Source organism: Orbicella faveolata, unplaced genomic scaffold, assembly GCF_042242905.1.
Source record: "Orbicella faveolata isolate gen_17 unplaced genomic scaffold, um_ofav_v1 contig_35, whole genome shotgun sequence".
Lineage (NCBI taxonomy): Eukaryota > Metazoa > Cnidaria > Anthozoa > Scleractinia > Merulinidae > Orbicella > Orbicella faveolata.
In genome coordinates this window covers 24,456,030-24,470,104 of record NW_028301564.1, presented here as the reverse complement: position 1 = coordinate 24,470,104, position 14,075 = coordinate 24,456,030, and the positions used below count along the sequence as shown (strand labels likewise).

At 38.9% G+C, this 14,075-nt stretch overlaps 1 protein-coding gene and 2 long non-coding RNA genes across 3 annotated transcripts; 2 read left to right on the top strand and 1 right to left on the bottom strand.

Annotated features, from left to right (window-relative positions):
• Positions 1-4,396: 4,396 nt before the first annotated feature.
• LOC149103981 (uncharacterized) lies at positions 4,397-7,079 on the top strand. Its single transcript, XR_016202145.1, has 3 exons — positions 4,397-5,457; positions 5,541-5,654; positions 6,893-7,079. It is a non-coding gene; the product is annotated as an uncharacterized LOC149103981 (long non-coding RNA).
• Positions 6,855-8,293, bottom strand: LOC149103980 (uncharacterized). The gene is made up of 3 exons (XR_016202147.1): positions 8,010-8,293; positions 7,408-7,756; positions 6,855-6,934 (listed from the first exon to the last, which is right to left on the bottom strand). It is a non-coding gene; the product is annotated as an uncharacterized LOC149103980 (long non-coding RNA).
• Positions 8,294-9,210: 917 nt separating this feature from the next.
• Positions 9,211-12,193, top strand: LOC149103979 (uncharacterized). Its single transcript, XM_089274016.1, has one exon. The coding sequence runs from the start codon at positions 9,726-9,728 to the stop codon at positions 11,031-11,033; it is 1,308 nt and encodes a 435-aa protein (XP_089130142.1). The 5' UTR covers positions 9,211-9,725; the 3' UTR covers positions 11,034-12,193.
• The last annotated feature ends 1,882 nt before the right edge of the window (positions 12,194-14,075 follow it).

The following is a 14,075-nucleotide window of genomic DNA, read 5'->3' as shown; positions in this document are numbered from 1 at the left end:
TCGTTTTAGACAGAAGTGAGGGAGTGCGTGACCTGAGTGAACGAGCTTCCTGTTGATCACAGTAACGCTTTCCACCGTCAGACCAGTCTGAAGTCACGCAGACCCGATGGCAGTTTCGCCATATACGACTTTGTGTCAGTGTGCTATCTGTCTAAACCGAGAGAAATGAAGAGCTTTCGTTCTGCTATTTTACCAGCTCACGAGAAAAAAAAGAAAGCAGTTTGTTTGAAATATTTATTTGTTTAAATACGTGTCCCCAGTTAGCTCAAATGCCAAGTCCAGCGACACTTAACACTCTTCCGCACACATGCGGCGATATATATGTATATATTTTCCACCAACGCTTCAATTTTTCACGGCAGCCTCGTTCCCAGAGTCTTCGTTCGTCGAGAATTGAACGACTTTGGAAAGCTCTGTTTGGGAGTTCGAAAATATTGGACTTCCGGTTTAACTGCGCAAATTTAGCTTTAAAACATAGTTACTAACTAACTATGTTTAAAACGAGTCGCTCGTTTCTTACTTCCGCTCACTTCCATTGTTTTTTAAACCAATCAAAATCGGCCCTGTAATAGAACTCTTGAGAGACAAAACGCGACGCATAAGATTTGAGTTTACCGCCTCCGGACAGCAATTTTCATCAGAAGTTCCGCAAACTGAACTGAACTAATCTTTTCGATAGATCAACGAATCAACCACTTTTTCCACTGTGTTTTCAGTCAATTTACTATACACATGGAACACGTTTAGTTTACGTGTTGATTTCTCTTGTTGATCACCTTATGAATAAGATGACTTTTCTCGCACTGTTGCACATTTCTTGCGCGATTTTACTTGTGAAAGACTTTTTGTGGTCAATTTTTTGCAGGTATTTTATCATACTGGTTTCGTATATACCTGGATGGTATCCCGGGGTGGTACTTACAGAAAAAATTAACCCGCTTCGCAGCTAGACAAATACCCACCACTGCACTAGCCTCTTCTACTGCGGGAAATAATAGTTAACTATGGAGGTCAGTTGTCGATTCAACCTTTCAGCCTTTTCTTTTACCGTATGGTCTCTTAGCCTGCAGGCTACCGGTCACTATGAGCAGCCTTGTGATCAAAAAACCTACTGGCCACTCTTAGTCCCAGTCCTCTGCCAACTGAAATATTTCTGGGAGTCGAGACACTGAGCTCTAGTGCAATCACTGTAATGGCGGCGGTAAGAGAGTTTATGAGAATGATTTTGACAGGGTCAGTTATTGTCTTCTCCTCGAGCAAATTAAGCTAGCGTGTGTGTGTCAGTGTACTGTGTGTTGTATATCTGGTTGTAGGCTTACTTCCCGGGGTACTACCCAGAATCAATCCATGCCGGATGTGTTTAGCTATTCGAAGCTATTGAACTTGTAAGCGTGAACACGTTGAGAGGAATTCTATGCTGTAAATACAGTGGTTTCCTTTGGCATATTGTGAAATATTCCACCAGTTAGTTATGTTTTAAGTATGCACATGCATGAGACCTTGTTAGGGGTAAATTCCGACAAGCGACATGGCCTTGAAACGGCGACATGAGAGCTACGAATTGGCGACGAACGACAGACTGCTCCAGCGAAATAGGGAAAGCGACACCAATGGCAAGATAGACCGACAATGAATTTCGGAGCTGAGAATGCAGTGATTGTTTTAAACGTCTGAGTCGAAGTGAAGACGCATTTGTAGAGTTTTAAATGTGTTTTCCTCTCTCACACGCCATGTCGAAGGGTCGTGAAACCCAGGCTTTCTTATATATGCTAAAACGTCCAACGTCGAATAAATCGAGTCTGTCATTGCTGTGTATTTTTCTCATTCTCAGCTGAGTGAGCTGTGCCCTAAAACGCCTAAAAACACGCTTGAGGAAAAAGGAAAGAGAGTTCTGAAAGTCGGCTTCATATTTTTATCAGTGGGTCACCAGTAAGAGAATATGAAGTTGTATTATCAACAAATGGCAGTATGGAAGGAAAAGAGAGACAGGGGAAAGCTGCCAAGGTTTTCTCATCTTCAGCAGAAAGTAAGGGTTATGCAAAATTCAAAGGAAGATTATAGATAGGAGAGATTATCTGATTGAGGCCGTTGAGATTTTGAGTTAATGAATGGTTGTTAAACAAACATGATAAAAATAGTCATAGGTTCGATCGTACTTTAGGTCCAAATAGTGACTGGAAAAAGGCTGAAAATAGCAATTCCAACGGTCTAAATTTCAAAATTTCCCGGGAGGAGCATGCCCCCACATTCCCTAGGAGGTTACCAACTTCAGCACTCAAAAGCATGCCCAAGCCCTTAGAAAGCATGCCCCCAATATGCCCCCCAGTGTGCCCCCAGCCCCTTAGAAAGTTTTGAAAAACTGAAGTAGCTAAGAAGTCTTTTCCTTCATTCTGAGTCGAAATGTGATGCTTTAAAAGTAACCATAAAGTAATCATTAAACCTTCTGGCCGGAGAAATGCTGGCTCTGCATAAGAATTCCTACCGCTGAAAAGTGTTCGAAGCAAGTGCAAAGCGTACAAGGAGTAAATTATATCCAAAGACATACTTAATGATATGTGTACTTGACTAAAATGGCAAGGAACCTTCAATGCGTGAGTAATAATAGTTTCAGCTTGAGAGTGCAAGATTGAACTCATTTGCATGAGCCTCATGCTCAATGCGTGAAACTTGAGAGCACTGTATCGTTTTTTTTTTTGTTTTTTTTTGATAAGCAAAGGTATTACGATGTGTTATACGTGTAGCTTCGTTTTAATCGAACAAGGTCAAATCTCCCAACACAACTCATTTGAGACGAAATTCCGACAGACGACATAGGAATGTTGAGAAATGCTGACATGGCTGGTGGTGAATTTCAGACAGGGGACATGGGTACCCCCCTAGCAGGGCCTCATGCATGCGCCTTAATAACAGAGGTAAGGGTGCAATCAGTATAGATTTAATACGCCGAAGATCCTAGGCGTGGCCTTGAAATTTTTGCAGTGTACCGGCATGTGTTTGGAGTTTTTGGTGTATATATATTCAGGGGTAAAGGTTGGTTCTACTTTCGTGGTTGCGCATTTTTTTACAAAATCTGGTCTGAATTCAACAAGAATTCCCTGCTTGTGTTTTAAAATCCTTAGTGGTATCCTTTATGTTCATGTTCATGGGAACTTGTTCTTACGTGGCCTCCATTGGAATGCCCACATTGGAATTACAGGTTGTCTGAACCTAATATTAAGAAAAGCCTTTATCTACAATGAAATGCCTGTCAGGGAAAAATATATTTTATAAATTTATTATAATTTGTATCATTATAATTTCTTTTACAAGGAGAAATAATAAATATTGCACCTCTCAGAAGGAAGTAATTGGTGGTTTGCAAATATTTCTCTAGTGGCCATGTTGGGTGACAGGAACAATATCGCTTATTGGAATTCTTCTGTTCATGGTCATCCAATGTGGCCATGATGACGTCAGTTGCAAACAATCTATTGAGACTGGATTCTTATGGTCAAAATTAGTTGAAGGCACTAAGGATGAAGAGATGCAAATGTCATAAAATAGTAAATATACACCTCCAATAAATTTCATAACTAATGATTTGCCTATTCAACTTCAGAACTAATCAGGACACAAACAACATGTAGGGAGAGTACAAAACAGTGACAGTGTCAGTTGTAAAAGTTGCAGTTCATTTAAGCCCTGATTATGTTAGTTTTCATGTTGGGTAAATGTTGCAGTCTATAACTAAATTGTTACAGGTACAGTAAATACCCTCATATTTTTATAAGAACATAGAGATTAAGAGTCTGTTATACTAAGATTTCCTTTAAGATTCCCTCTACCACCTCCACCCTTTATAAGGCTAATGCAGGTTCTTGCAATGTACTTGGATCTTTCCTGTACGTGTAATTGTTTCCGAGATTATATACAATTAAATATCCCCTGTTTGTCATAGTTACACTGGCTAAAGAAATGCTGTTAAAATGAGGCTTTATGAAAGATTACAAAGTTAAAAATTAATTAAATATTAAATTGAAATGTCACTGAGAATAATTTTTTTTCAATTTACTTATTTTATTTTTATTTCATTGTTTACTACAGTATTTTTAGGGGTAGTAAAACTGGGGGGGTCCATGGACCTGGTCCATATTTTGATGGACCCGTTCTCCCTCGCTTTTAATTTACTGAAACAATGATCCCAATCAGGGATGGAACCTCAATGCTAATCTGTGCAACGATTCAGCAGTCAACAGTATTATTCTTTAGTACTCCTGCAGCTGTAATGTCTGCCACATTTACATACTTTGTCTGAGAAAGTCATAAATTACCTTGATAACTCGTTAGGATTTCTGTTTCTTTTGAGTTTGATTGAATGTTCTGGAATGCAAAAACTACTTGATACGTAGTGTAGGCATGGTGTACAATAGTTTACCAACTCCATGGAAGTCAGAAGTTTACATAGGACTTCCAGAAAGCTCTTTCATTTGGGCTTTATAGGTGCTTGTGTGTGTTGTGAATTAATTTTGCAATATGCTGTTTAGCTGCTTTTAAGAATTAAGGCTTTGGGGTTGTTCCAAATGTTAAAGGGAAGGTTTCACAGTTCTCACATGTCTGTGTTATTTATTTGCCTGTGTATGCTTTTCGGCACAGGCCCGATTTCTCATTGTTTATGAATCAGTCATAAGTAAGTCACCTAATTTCGCACACAAATAGCTGTGCAATCATCAACCAAAGAATAAATCGTACGGGTCAACACTAAATTCAACAGCTGTTGACAGTGATAAAATCCACTGAAATCTTCTGAGAATTTTGGTCATTCGTCCTTCTACCACAACTAACTATAGCATGTGATCACTGAACTGCATCTAAGTGGGGTTTTAAATTAATAATATTGATAAGAAGCAAACAAAAGTATTTTGATTTAGAGAAGCGCGCCGAAATGTGAAACCCTCCCTTCTGTTCACTTTACGATTTAATTCTAATCCACGTGTAACCCCGCCTTTAGCCAGAATAGTCGGGAGCCAACGAATATTCGAATAAGCGGGCGGGCGAGCGAAGAAAAGAGTGGAAAATAATAACCCCACTCGTTTTTCGCTGGCTCTCCCGCTCTGAAACAGGCTACCCGTCTTAGTTACGAATCTCTACCCCCAGTGGGGGTGGGGGAAAATTTGGCAGCACAGCGTGAATAATTTTGAAAATATCGGCACAATTCGTGAAGTACTGGAGACCATTAGGTATTTATATCAGATAGTGTGATAGGGCGAGACAGAGTGGAGTTACGTTGAGGTTGCTAAATCAGTCCGGAATATCCCGATAAATTAGGACATCTGTGATGTCACGAAACTCACGTTTCAACCAATGAGAATGCGTGTTTTGGTTGGTGTGTTGAGTGTCAAAACAAACCAAGAGATTCAAGATGGCGGACAAAGAGAGTCGCGAGTACTTTCCAATGCCATGAATGCGGACCTTCACGAGGTTTAGATTTATCTCGAATTGAGTTAAATACTGTCCAAATTATAAAATAAAAGGAAAATTTGTGTTCGCGTTCCATGTCACAGACAATTCTGCCCAGATAACGATTATCCTCGGACCGAAGGAAGCACCACAGAACGCAATGCGTCCACGTTTGACGAGCTGCTGTTATCATTCTTTGGCAAGAGACCGTACAATCGGTAAGCATCTTTACTCTGCATTTTCCTAAGCACAGAAATGATCGATATGAGAATTGAGGCTTTCCTCTTATCTAAGGATTATCGGGTCGAAATCGACAGCACGCGCGTGTTCTTACATGCCAGCAAAGATAAATTGTAGATGTCCGAAATGTTATACGTTTTGGCTAAATCGAGGAAATGAAATCAAACAAATTTCACGAGTGAGAAATTCTTGTTCTTTTATACAAAATAAACTAAGCTAGAAAAAATGTATTCAAAATTTTAGTGTCGTCAGATGCAGGGATAGTCAAAAATTCTGTCAATATGTTCTTTGTAAATCTGAAATTTCTCCATTTTGGTATTTATTTCAAATATTTCTTGTATCTATTTGTTACTGTGCTAAAAGATATCATGTCTGATTTCCACATTTAAATTATGAAAACTTACATATAATTGCTGACTTTCACAAGTTACTTACCCAAAAATATCAAAATATAATTCCTGCAGAAGTGCCACACCTAGTGTGGCACTTCTGCACAGCTAGCGATGCACGTAAACTTGAACGACTACAGGAAAGGGGCTTGAGGGCCGTTTACAAGGACAAGCATGCTAGCTATACTCAGCTACTGGAGAGAGCTAAGTTGCCAACTCTAGCGAAGAGGCGTTTACAAGACATCTGTATTCTCATGTATAAAGTTAAACATAGACTATGTCCTAATAGCATCTGTAACATTTTTAACGAGCATATTTCTGCATACAACCTGAGACAATCAGATTTTTCTACTCCTAGATACAACACTGTTACTTATGGGAAGCACTCTTTGCGTTATGTAGGACCCAGATTATGGGGCAAACTGTCTATGGCTGACAGATCAGCCAAGACACTGCAGGCTTTTACAAACTATATTCGCAAAAGGGATATAACTCGCTTAATGGACACTGGCTGTAAGGGCTGCATCCTATGCTGCACATCATGCCCTTCAAGTCATTTATTTTTTTTATTGTATTAATATTAGAATTAGTATAGTTTTTTAGCACTGTCCCCTAATTAGTATAGTGTTTTTATTCCCAGGCTATAAGGTTCTTTGACCCTTTAATAAAGTTCTCACTCACACTCACTCACACTCACTGGACAGGTTGACAAGGGAGCATTCACAATCCATCCACATGTCCCAAGGTTTTATTATATATTTATTTAACGTATACAAAACAAATTCAGTCTTGAAAGTGAAATCCATTTTATTTTATTCACTCTTTAGGTACTCTCGGCCTTGAATTTGCCTCTTAGCAGAATGCAGGACCTGAAACAAATCACAAGCACTTAGAAGATTATTACATTGGTTACAGATGTCAATATTATTACCAATGTATTTTTCGTTTTAACATATGAATTTATTTTGAATGTAGTTACCACATTAGTCTCATTAAATAAGAGATTGCCCTCAAGTGGTCTGATAACTCTTATGTTTTCTATTTTTTATTACATATTCTTAACCAAACTGATATGTTTCCTGTTCACAACCAATTAATGTTTTGCATTAGTTTCACAATTAGTGATGTTCAACACTCGACACTACATTCTAAACTCTCGTACCTTTTCAGTCTTTGCGTTCATAAAAATTATTTTGCAAAAACGTTACTTTCTGGTACATTCAAGCTTCATGGGGAGGTGAAAAGAATCATCATCTACTAGGAACAGCTGCTGTGTGTATAGTTTTTAAACAATGCCAAAAAAAAAAAAAGAGTACAATGCCCCCTACAAACCTTAACTTACATGTTTTCATGGCCCTCAACGTCTGGTAAATGAGCACAAACGATCTCTCTACCCTTTGTGCCATTCCTTGGGATACTGATAGCATCCATTTACAGGGAATCACTGCACTACCCCTGGCCTGTCTGTTTCGCTGCCACCTCTGTGCTGTAGGTGGTTTTCAACAGGCTGCTGGCTCTCCAGTGATAAAACTGGGGTGCACATTCGGTTAATCCACCAAAACAGAGACCTCCCAAATTTGTTTAATTTCGTCTGCGTACTTAGCGACGTCTTATTTCCTCTCTTTTCCCTTTGTTTTTTCCCCAAAAATTCGGCAAAGTACCTCGAGCAGTCGCGTATGCTCTTCCATGTACTTAGGAGAGAGAAATTGAAAACAACTGTCATAAAAATGAAGGAACGATGCATTACTCAAGCCTTAAAACAACAGCGGTTCAGGTACACTTGTAACGCCTCAAATTCAAAGAGAGTTTACAAAATATCGACGTTGTTTACAACCGTGTAATTTGGCATGATGAAACTTTAACAACACTAGAACCAGTAAAAAATATACACAGCTCAATGAAAAATACTTGAATACTAGAAAATAACTCGTACACCTTACTAACCTTAATATTTGGCCACAAAATCGCGTCTACATCGTCGCTTGACACCAAAAAAACTCAATGATTAGAAGACAGTCAACGTTCTTCTACTACCAAAATGGCCGCTTATTCTCCTTCTCAATGTTTGGTCGCAAAAAGTCCTGGATAATACTGGCCAGACTCTATGCGAGACTGGAAACAACATACTTTCTTTGTCCGCATAAGAGGTCCGCCATTTTCCCTGCTAACAATAGCTTCATGACGTCATGACTGTCCTAATTTAAAGGGATATTCCGGACTGTAACTAACGCTAAAATAGTTTGTACGCGCGAGAAACGTGACCACGTGCCTAAATGGAACACACATGTATAACTTCGTCGGGTAACGGGGCAAGTCAGGTCACTCCGATAAGGCTACACGTACCTTAGCACGACGATACTGCGAAAGAGAAGTGTCAGGGTTGCCAAAAGTAGTCTCATTGTCAAAAGAAATGAATTCAGTTGCGCGATTGTCACGGTGCTACTGGTCTCAACTATTGCTCGCGGAAAAGAGAGTACATTAAGTTAAAAATTAAACAATTGACTTCCTATCTCATTAAGGCGTAAATTACTGGCCTCGTTTTTCTCCGTGTTTACTAATTTTTATGTTTGAGAAACTACAACTATAGCACGCTTTAAAAGTAAGGTTAGGACATTATGCTCACAGGTTTGACGCCTTTAGACTCACTGTTAGACTTCACAGACTCTAAACAATACCGTCGATAGCGTGCTTTTTTAAAAAATAGAGCTATTACAAAATACACGGTGATGACAAGGAAATACGATAACGGTGCAAAATGTTATCAGAGAAGATATCTCTCCGGGGAAAAAGAGTTATTATTATAACCAAAGATATCCGTTTATCCTGATATCTAATGCTGTGAAGATATCGTGATAACATGATATCGTGATAAATTAAAGATATCATACAGATATCATGATATCTAATATTGAACGCGATGGCCCGCCATAAAACCCTCCCTTTAATGAACTTATTTTGTTTGATAAGGAACTAAGTTGGTAGAGAGTGGATTGCAAATGGCATTACCTCCAATAGCAAATGCTACCTGTTTCGCCCCCATTGGAGTTCGCACTCACCGAGTTTGCACCCCTAGACTCATGATAAACATTCTATTTAGAGTTTGCCTTCACCTTCAATGAATTAAAGAATGAGAAATAAATATATTTTGCCAGATTTTGTTTCATTATGCCCACAATGTTGTCTTTTTTGTTCAGTGAAAGGAAGGTAAATGTTAAGATCTTGACCTCTAGTTGAGTCAACGTGGGTGCAAACTCGATGGGTGCGAACTCGCTCGCGTGCGAAAGCTCTAGCTGCCCTAATAGCATTGTCACTTGTCTCAAAAACAACGGGTGTATTTCTCTAAAAAAATCTATATCCTGACTCTTGAATCCCACAAAAAGCTCTAGATAAAGTAAATAAACCCGAAGTATTCCCACACCCTTTGCCACTCTCTCACTCTTGCTCTTACCTCGACAACTGCCACTGCCATAACGACCAATGACTAAATCTTAATGTTTTTCCATAGCAATGCGGCAAAAGATCGATCTTGACAGTGGAGTTAACAATACTACGTAGGGTGTCAAGTGCAACACGCTTGATAAATTGTTCTTTGATGTACAGTGGATCAACGTTTAAGCCAACCACACTTGTCTGACCAATACGAGAACAAAGATACAAAAGATGGCACATGAGTGTGAGCATTGTGGCAAGTTCTTTGACAAGTTATCAGTTTTCAAGAAACATGAACGAATTCACACAGGAGAGAAGCCGTACCAATGCAGGCATTGTAAAAAATGCTTTAACGTCTCATCAAATTGCAAGAATCATGAACGAACGCACACAGGAGAGAAGCCGTATACATGCAAACATTGTAATAAATGCTTTCGCCAATTAGGACATTGCAAGAATCATGAACGAATTCACACAGGAGAGAAGCCGTATACATGCAAACATTGTAATAAATGCTTTCGCCAATTAGGACATTGCAAGGAACATGAACGAACTCATACAGGAGAGAAGCCGCATATATGCAAGCATTGTAATAAATGCTTTAGCCGATCATCAGCTTGCAAGAAACATGAACGAACTCACGCAGGAGAGAAGCCGTATACATGCAAGCATTGTAATGAACGCTTTAGCGACTTATCATCTTGCAAGCGACATGAACGAACTCACACAGGAGAAAAGCCGTATACATGCAAGCATTGTAATAAATGCTTTAGCCAATCATCAGATTGCAAGAAACATGAACGAACTCACACAGGAGAGAAGCCGTACCAATGCAGGCATTGTAAAAAGTGCTTTCGCGCTTCATCGAATTGCAAGAATCACGAACGAACTCATACAGGAGAGAAGCCATATGCATGCAAGCATTGTAATAAACGCTTTAGCGACTTATCATCTTGCAAGCGACATGAACGAACTCACACAGGGGAGAAGCCGTATACATGCAAGCATTGTAATAAATGCTTCAGCCGATCATCACATTACAAGAATCATGAACGAACTCACACAAGAGAGAAGCCGTATACATGCAAACATTGTAATAAATGCTTTCGCCAATTAGGACATTGCAAGAATCATGAACGAATTCACACAGGAGAGAAGCCGTATACATGCAAACATTGTAATAAACACTTTAGCCAATTAGGACATTGCAAGCAACATGAACGAACTCACACTTTAGAAAAGCCATGCAATTGCAGGCATTGTAAAAAGTGCTTTAGCCGGTTATCAACTTGCAAGCAACATGAAAGAAGACACTCAATAGACAGTTCTTTGAGACGCAATCAGCATAATCAGCGCTTTCAACTAAAAAGACATGTTGCGGACCAAGCTACAACTCACGTTGGGGAAAGATCTCTGATGCTGTTGTCTTTAACTGAAGAAAACTCAAGCCAAGTTGAAAGCCTCACCTGTTGGATTTGTCAGGAGGAATTAAGCAACGAGACATGCCTCATGGAACATTACGATGATCACATGAGATAACAACGACGTTTACACTTGAACGCATTCTAAGATGTAAATGATAATCTCGCCCTTGATTTTTTTTCTAGTCGTTTTTAGTGTTTACGAATGTATATCGAGCTCACTGCAACATGTATGGTATCCTGAATTATCTGAATCCCTAAGGGTTCCGATTTGTTATTTTAAGTGTCAAAACGTAACAGTCAACTTTAACGTTTTATTTTATATAAGCAGCTGGAACAAAACATGTATCCCAGAGAAGCAGTCTCGTATGTTCCAGTGGCATGCTATTCTAAATAAGCGACATGAACATATTTTTAGCGATACAAAGACAAAAGCCGGCATTCAATTAATTTATGTTTTTATTGATTAATTTTCCTCTAATTTTTAATAGAATTCCTTTTGATCTGTCACCTGTGTTTTGTGTTCACAAAGAAGAAGCTTTACCGTTCTTTCAAAGTATAAATGTCTGGCACTAAAATTAAATTTCTCTTATACCGTTAAAAGTCGACACTGTAATAATTGCTGTAACTGTGGTAGCTTTGTAAACTAGAGTCATTATATAGTGAAAACTTACTGAATGCAACTGGTAACTATTGACTTGTTGACATTATATTATTGTATCAGTGAGGTTTTAACTGGTCAATGTCCGAAGACAACTTCGTAACTAACGTTTTGTTAAAGTTTAGTTTGAATCGAGGAAGGTGATTTGATTTTGTGCAAGAAGTGTTTTATTGATGGTTAGAGTGTTGATGAGGGTTTCGTTTATTCCTGGTTGTTACTAGATTACCACAACTGATTCGATTTAGCGCCTTTGAACGTGGTTTTGTTAAGAAGCTCCTATACTGCAATTGGCATGTTAGTGTCAAGTAAGAAATAAGTGCCCCTTCGCTAACAAGGATCCTTCCTCCAATAAGCGTCTTCTCTTTACAACTAAAACTAAAGTAAGCGTTCAGGGCGCTAAATCAAGTGAACGATTACGTTTGAAGCGGGACGTCCTACAGCAGTTAAATGATAACTATAAATTGATTTGTCAATTCACATTGTATTATTTTCTACAGTAAAAGTGGTTTATTATAGGCAAATATTTTCGAAGGAAAACTTTGCCATAAAAGTTGTGTAAAGTAGTTTGCTCGGTGTTCAGTAGTTTACTTTGAGTTGAATAAAGTAATTTGATTCTACGTAAGAATCGTTTTACTTTTTGTTCGTCTGTTAATGGAGGTTTAGTTTATTCGTGGCTGTGACAAGGTGATTCAATGTAACGCGTTTGAAGGTGGTTTTGTTAATAAACATCTCTTTTCCAATTAGTGTCACTTCACACGGCATTAAGCGCTCCCCTATTAGCTCTCATTAATTCCTACCCATCTTACATCTGAACATTTCTCATCATACCCACATTACAAAACAACTGTCTTGTCTGTTATTTCTTTGTGACGGCACAGCCCCTTTACACGTTTTTTGTTTAGTTTACCCCTTACAAGCGTCTTGTCTCCAATGAGCACGTTTCCTTTAGATTTGAGAACAACGTCAATGTTCCTGTTAGCGTGGTAAATGGCTTTTTTCCCGTAGCGTGGCACCCTAAGCTCTCCTGAGTCGAAAATATCTGGAAGACCTGGCTGAGTAGAAACCAAGGAGTTCCACAATGTAAATGAGTAAAGACAGAAAACTGATCGTTTTGGTGGGCTAATGAAAAAGAGATCAGGAAGCAGTTGCAATTGTCTTATATTTCAGGTTTAGAAAGCAATCTTTCAGCATCGAGCGTCAAGAAAAAGTTTATGAGCGGTTACGTTACTAAGAAGACCATTACATAAAAATTAACAAATATGCGGCGATAGTTTAAGAAGTAAAGGTCATTAGTCACTCTTCTTATTAATTTGAGTAGAAATTCCTTTTTTACCCTGAGAAAAATGCGAGATTTAGAATTATCAATAAGTAGCGGCACACCAAATGCCAGATGACGTTGATGATGGCGAGAGTATTATTTAGCTTAGGAGCGTTCATATTCCATAGAGAAGGCGGCTATGAGGATTTTACATTTCGAATTTGGAGAATGACGTCTTGTAACGGTAGATGACGTCTTGTGATGGTGAATGATGTCTAGTGATGCGGAATGACGTCTAGTGACCAGTGTTTCAGCCAGGAAATTTTTCTTGAGGGCCAAAGTGGCCCCTGAATACCTTTTTAGGGGCCAATTTTTTAGGAAAGGGGCCAATAAATTGAAAGCTACAGAAGGAAAAATGCGTCAGGGTACCAAGGAAAATAAAGCAGTATATTAGGATCTAGGATAAAATTTAATAGTAAGTGCTTTTTGAAGTGTTTCTACTCTCGAATCAGATACTAGTATGATCCGTGCATTACAAGAGAACAGTCCTTAGGCATACATGACATAGTCAATGATCAAGGGTTTGCAATGCATTATAGGGCGATTTCAAACTTGGAAGTTTTCCGATGTGAGATAGTCAATACAGCAGAGCAAAAGGATGGATTGACTTCTTATCTTATGTTGAATGTTTTAGAAGCAAAGATCTTTCAATATGACTTTCTAGAAGGACATAATGTGAGACAAAATAACCGGACTGATCGTCAACACAGAGAAATGTAGTCGCCATTATGGTGACTAAACCAGAATTTTTGCCTAATTTTGGTCGCCAAGGATAAAATGTTAGTTACATTGGTGACCGTATCGGTGGCCAAATTGGCCCTGTCTTCGTTTTTCTGGGGGCCATCTCTGATTGCAACGCGGGATTCCCGTAATGGCGCGCTCTGGTTGAAACACTGAGTGACGGTGAATGAAGTTTAGTGATGGTGATCATGAATGACGTCTTGTGATGGTAAATGACATCTTTTGTGATCGTGAATGACGTCTAGTGATCGTGAAAGACTTTTAGTGATGGTGAATGACGTTTAGTGATGTTGAATGACTTCTAGTGATGGTAAATGATATCTAGTGATGGTGAATGACGTCTAGTGATGGTGAATGACATCTAGTGATGGTGAATGATGTCTAGTGATCTTGAATGATGCCTAGTGATTGTGAAGTATGTCAAGTGATGTTGAATGACG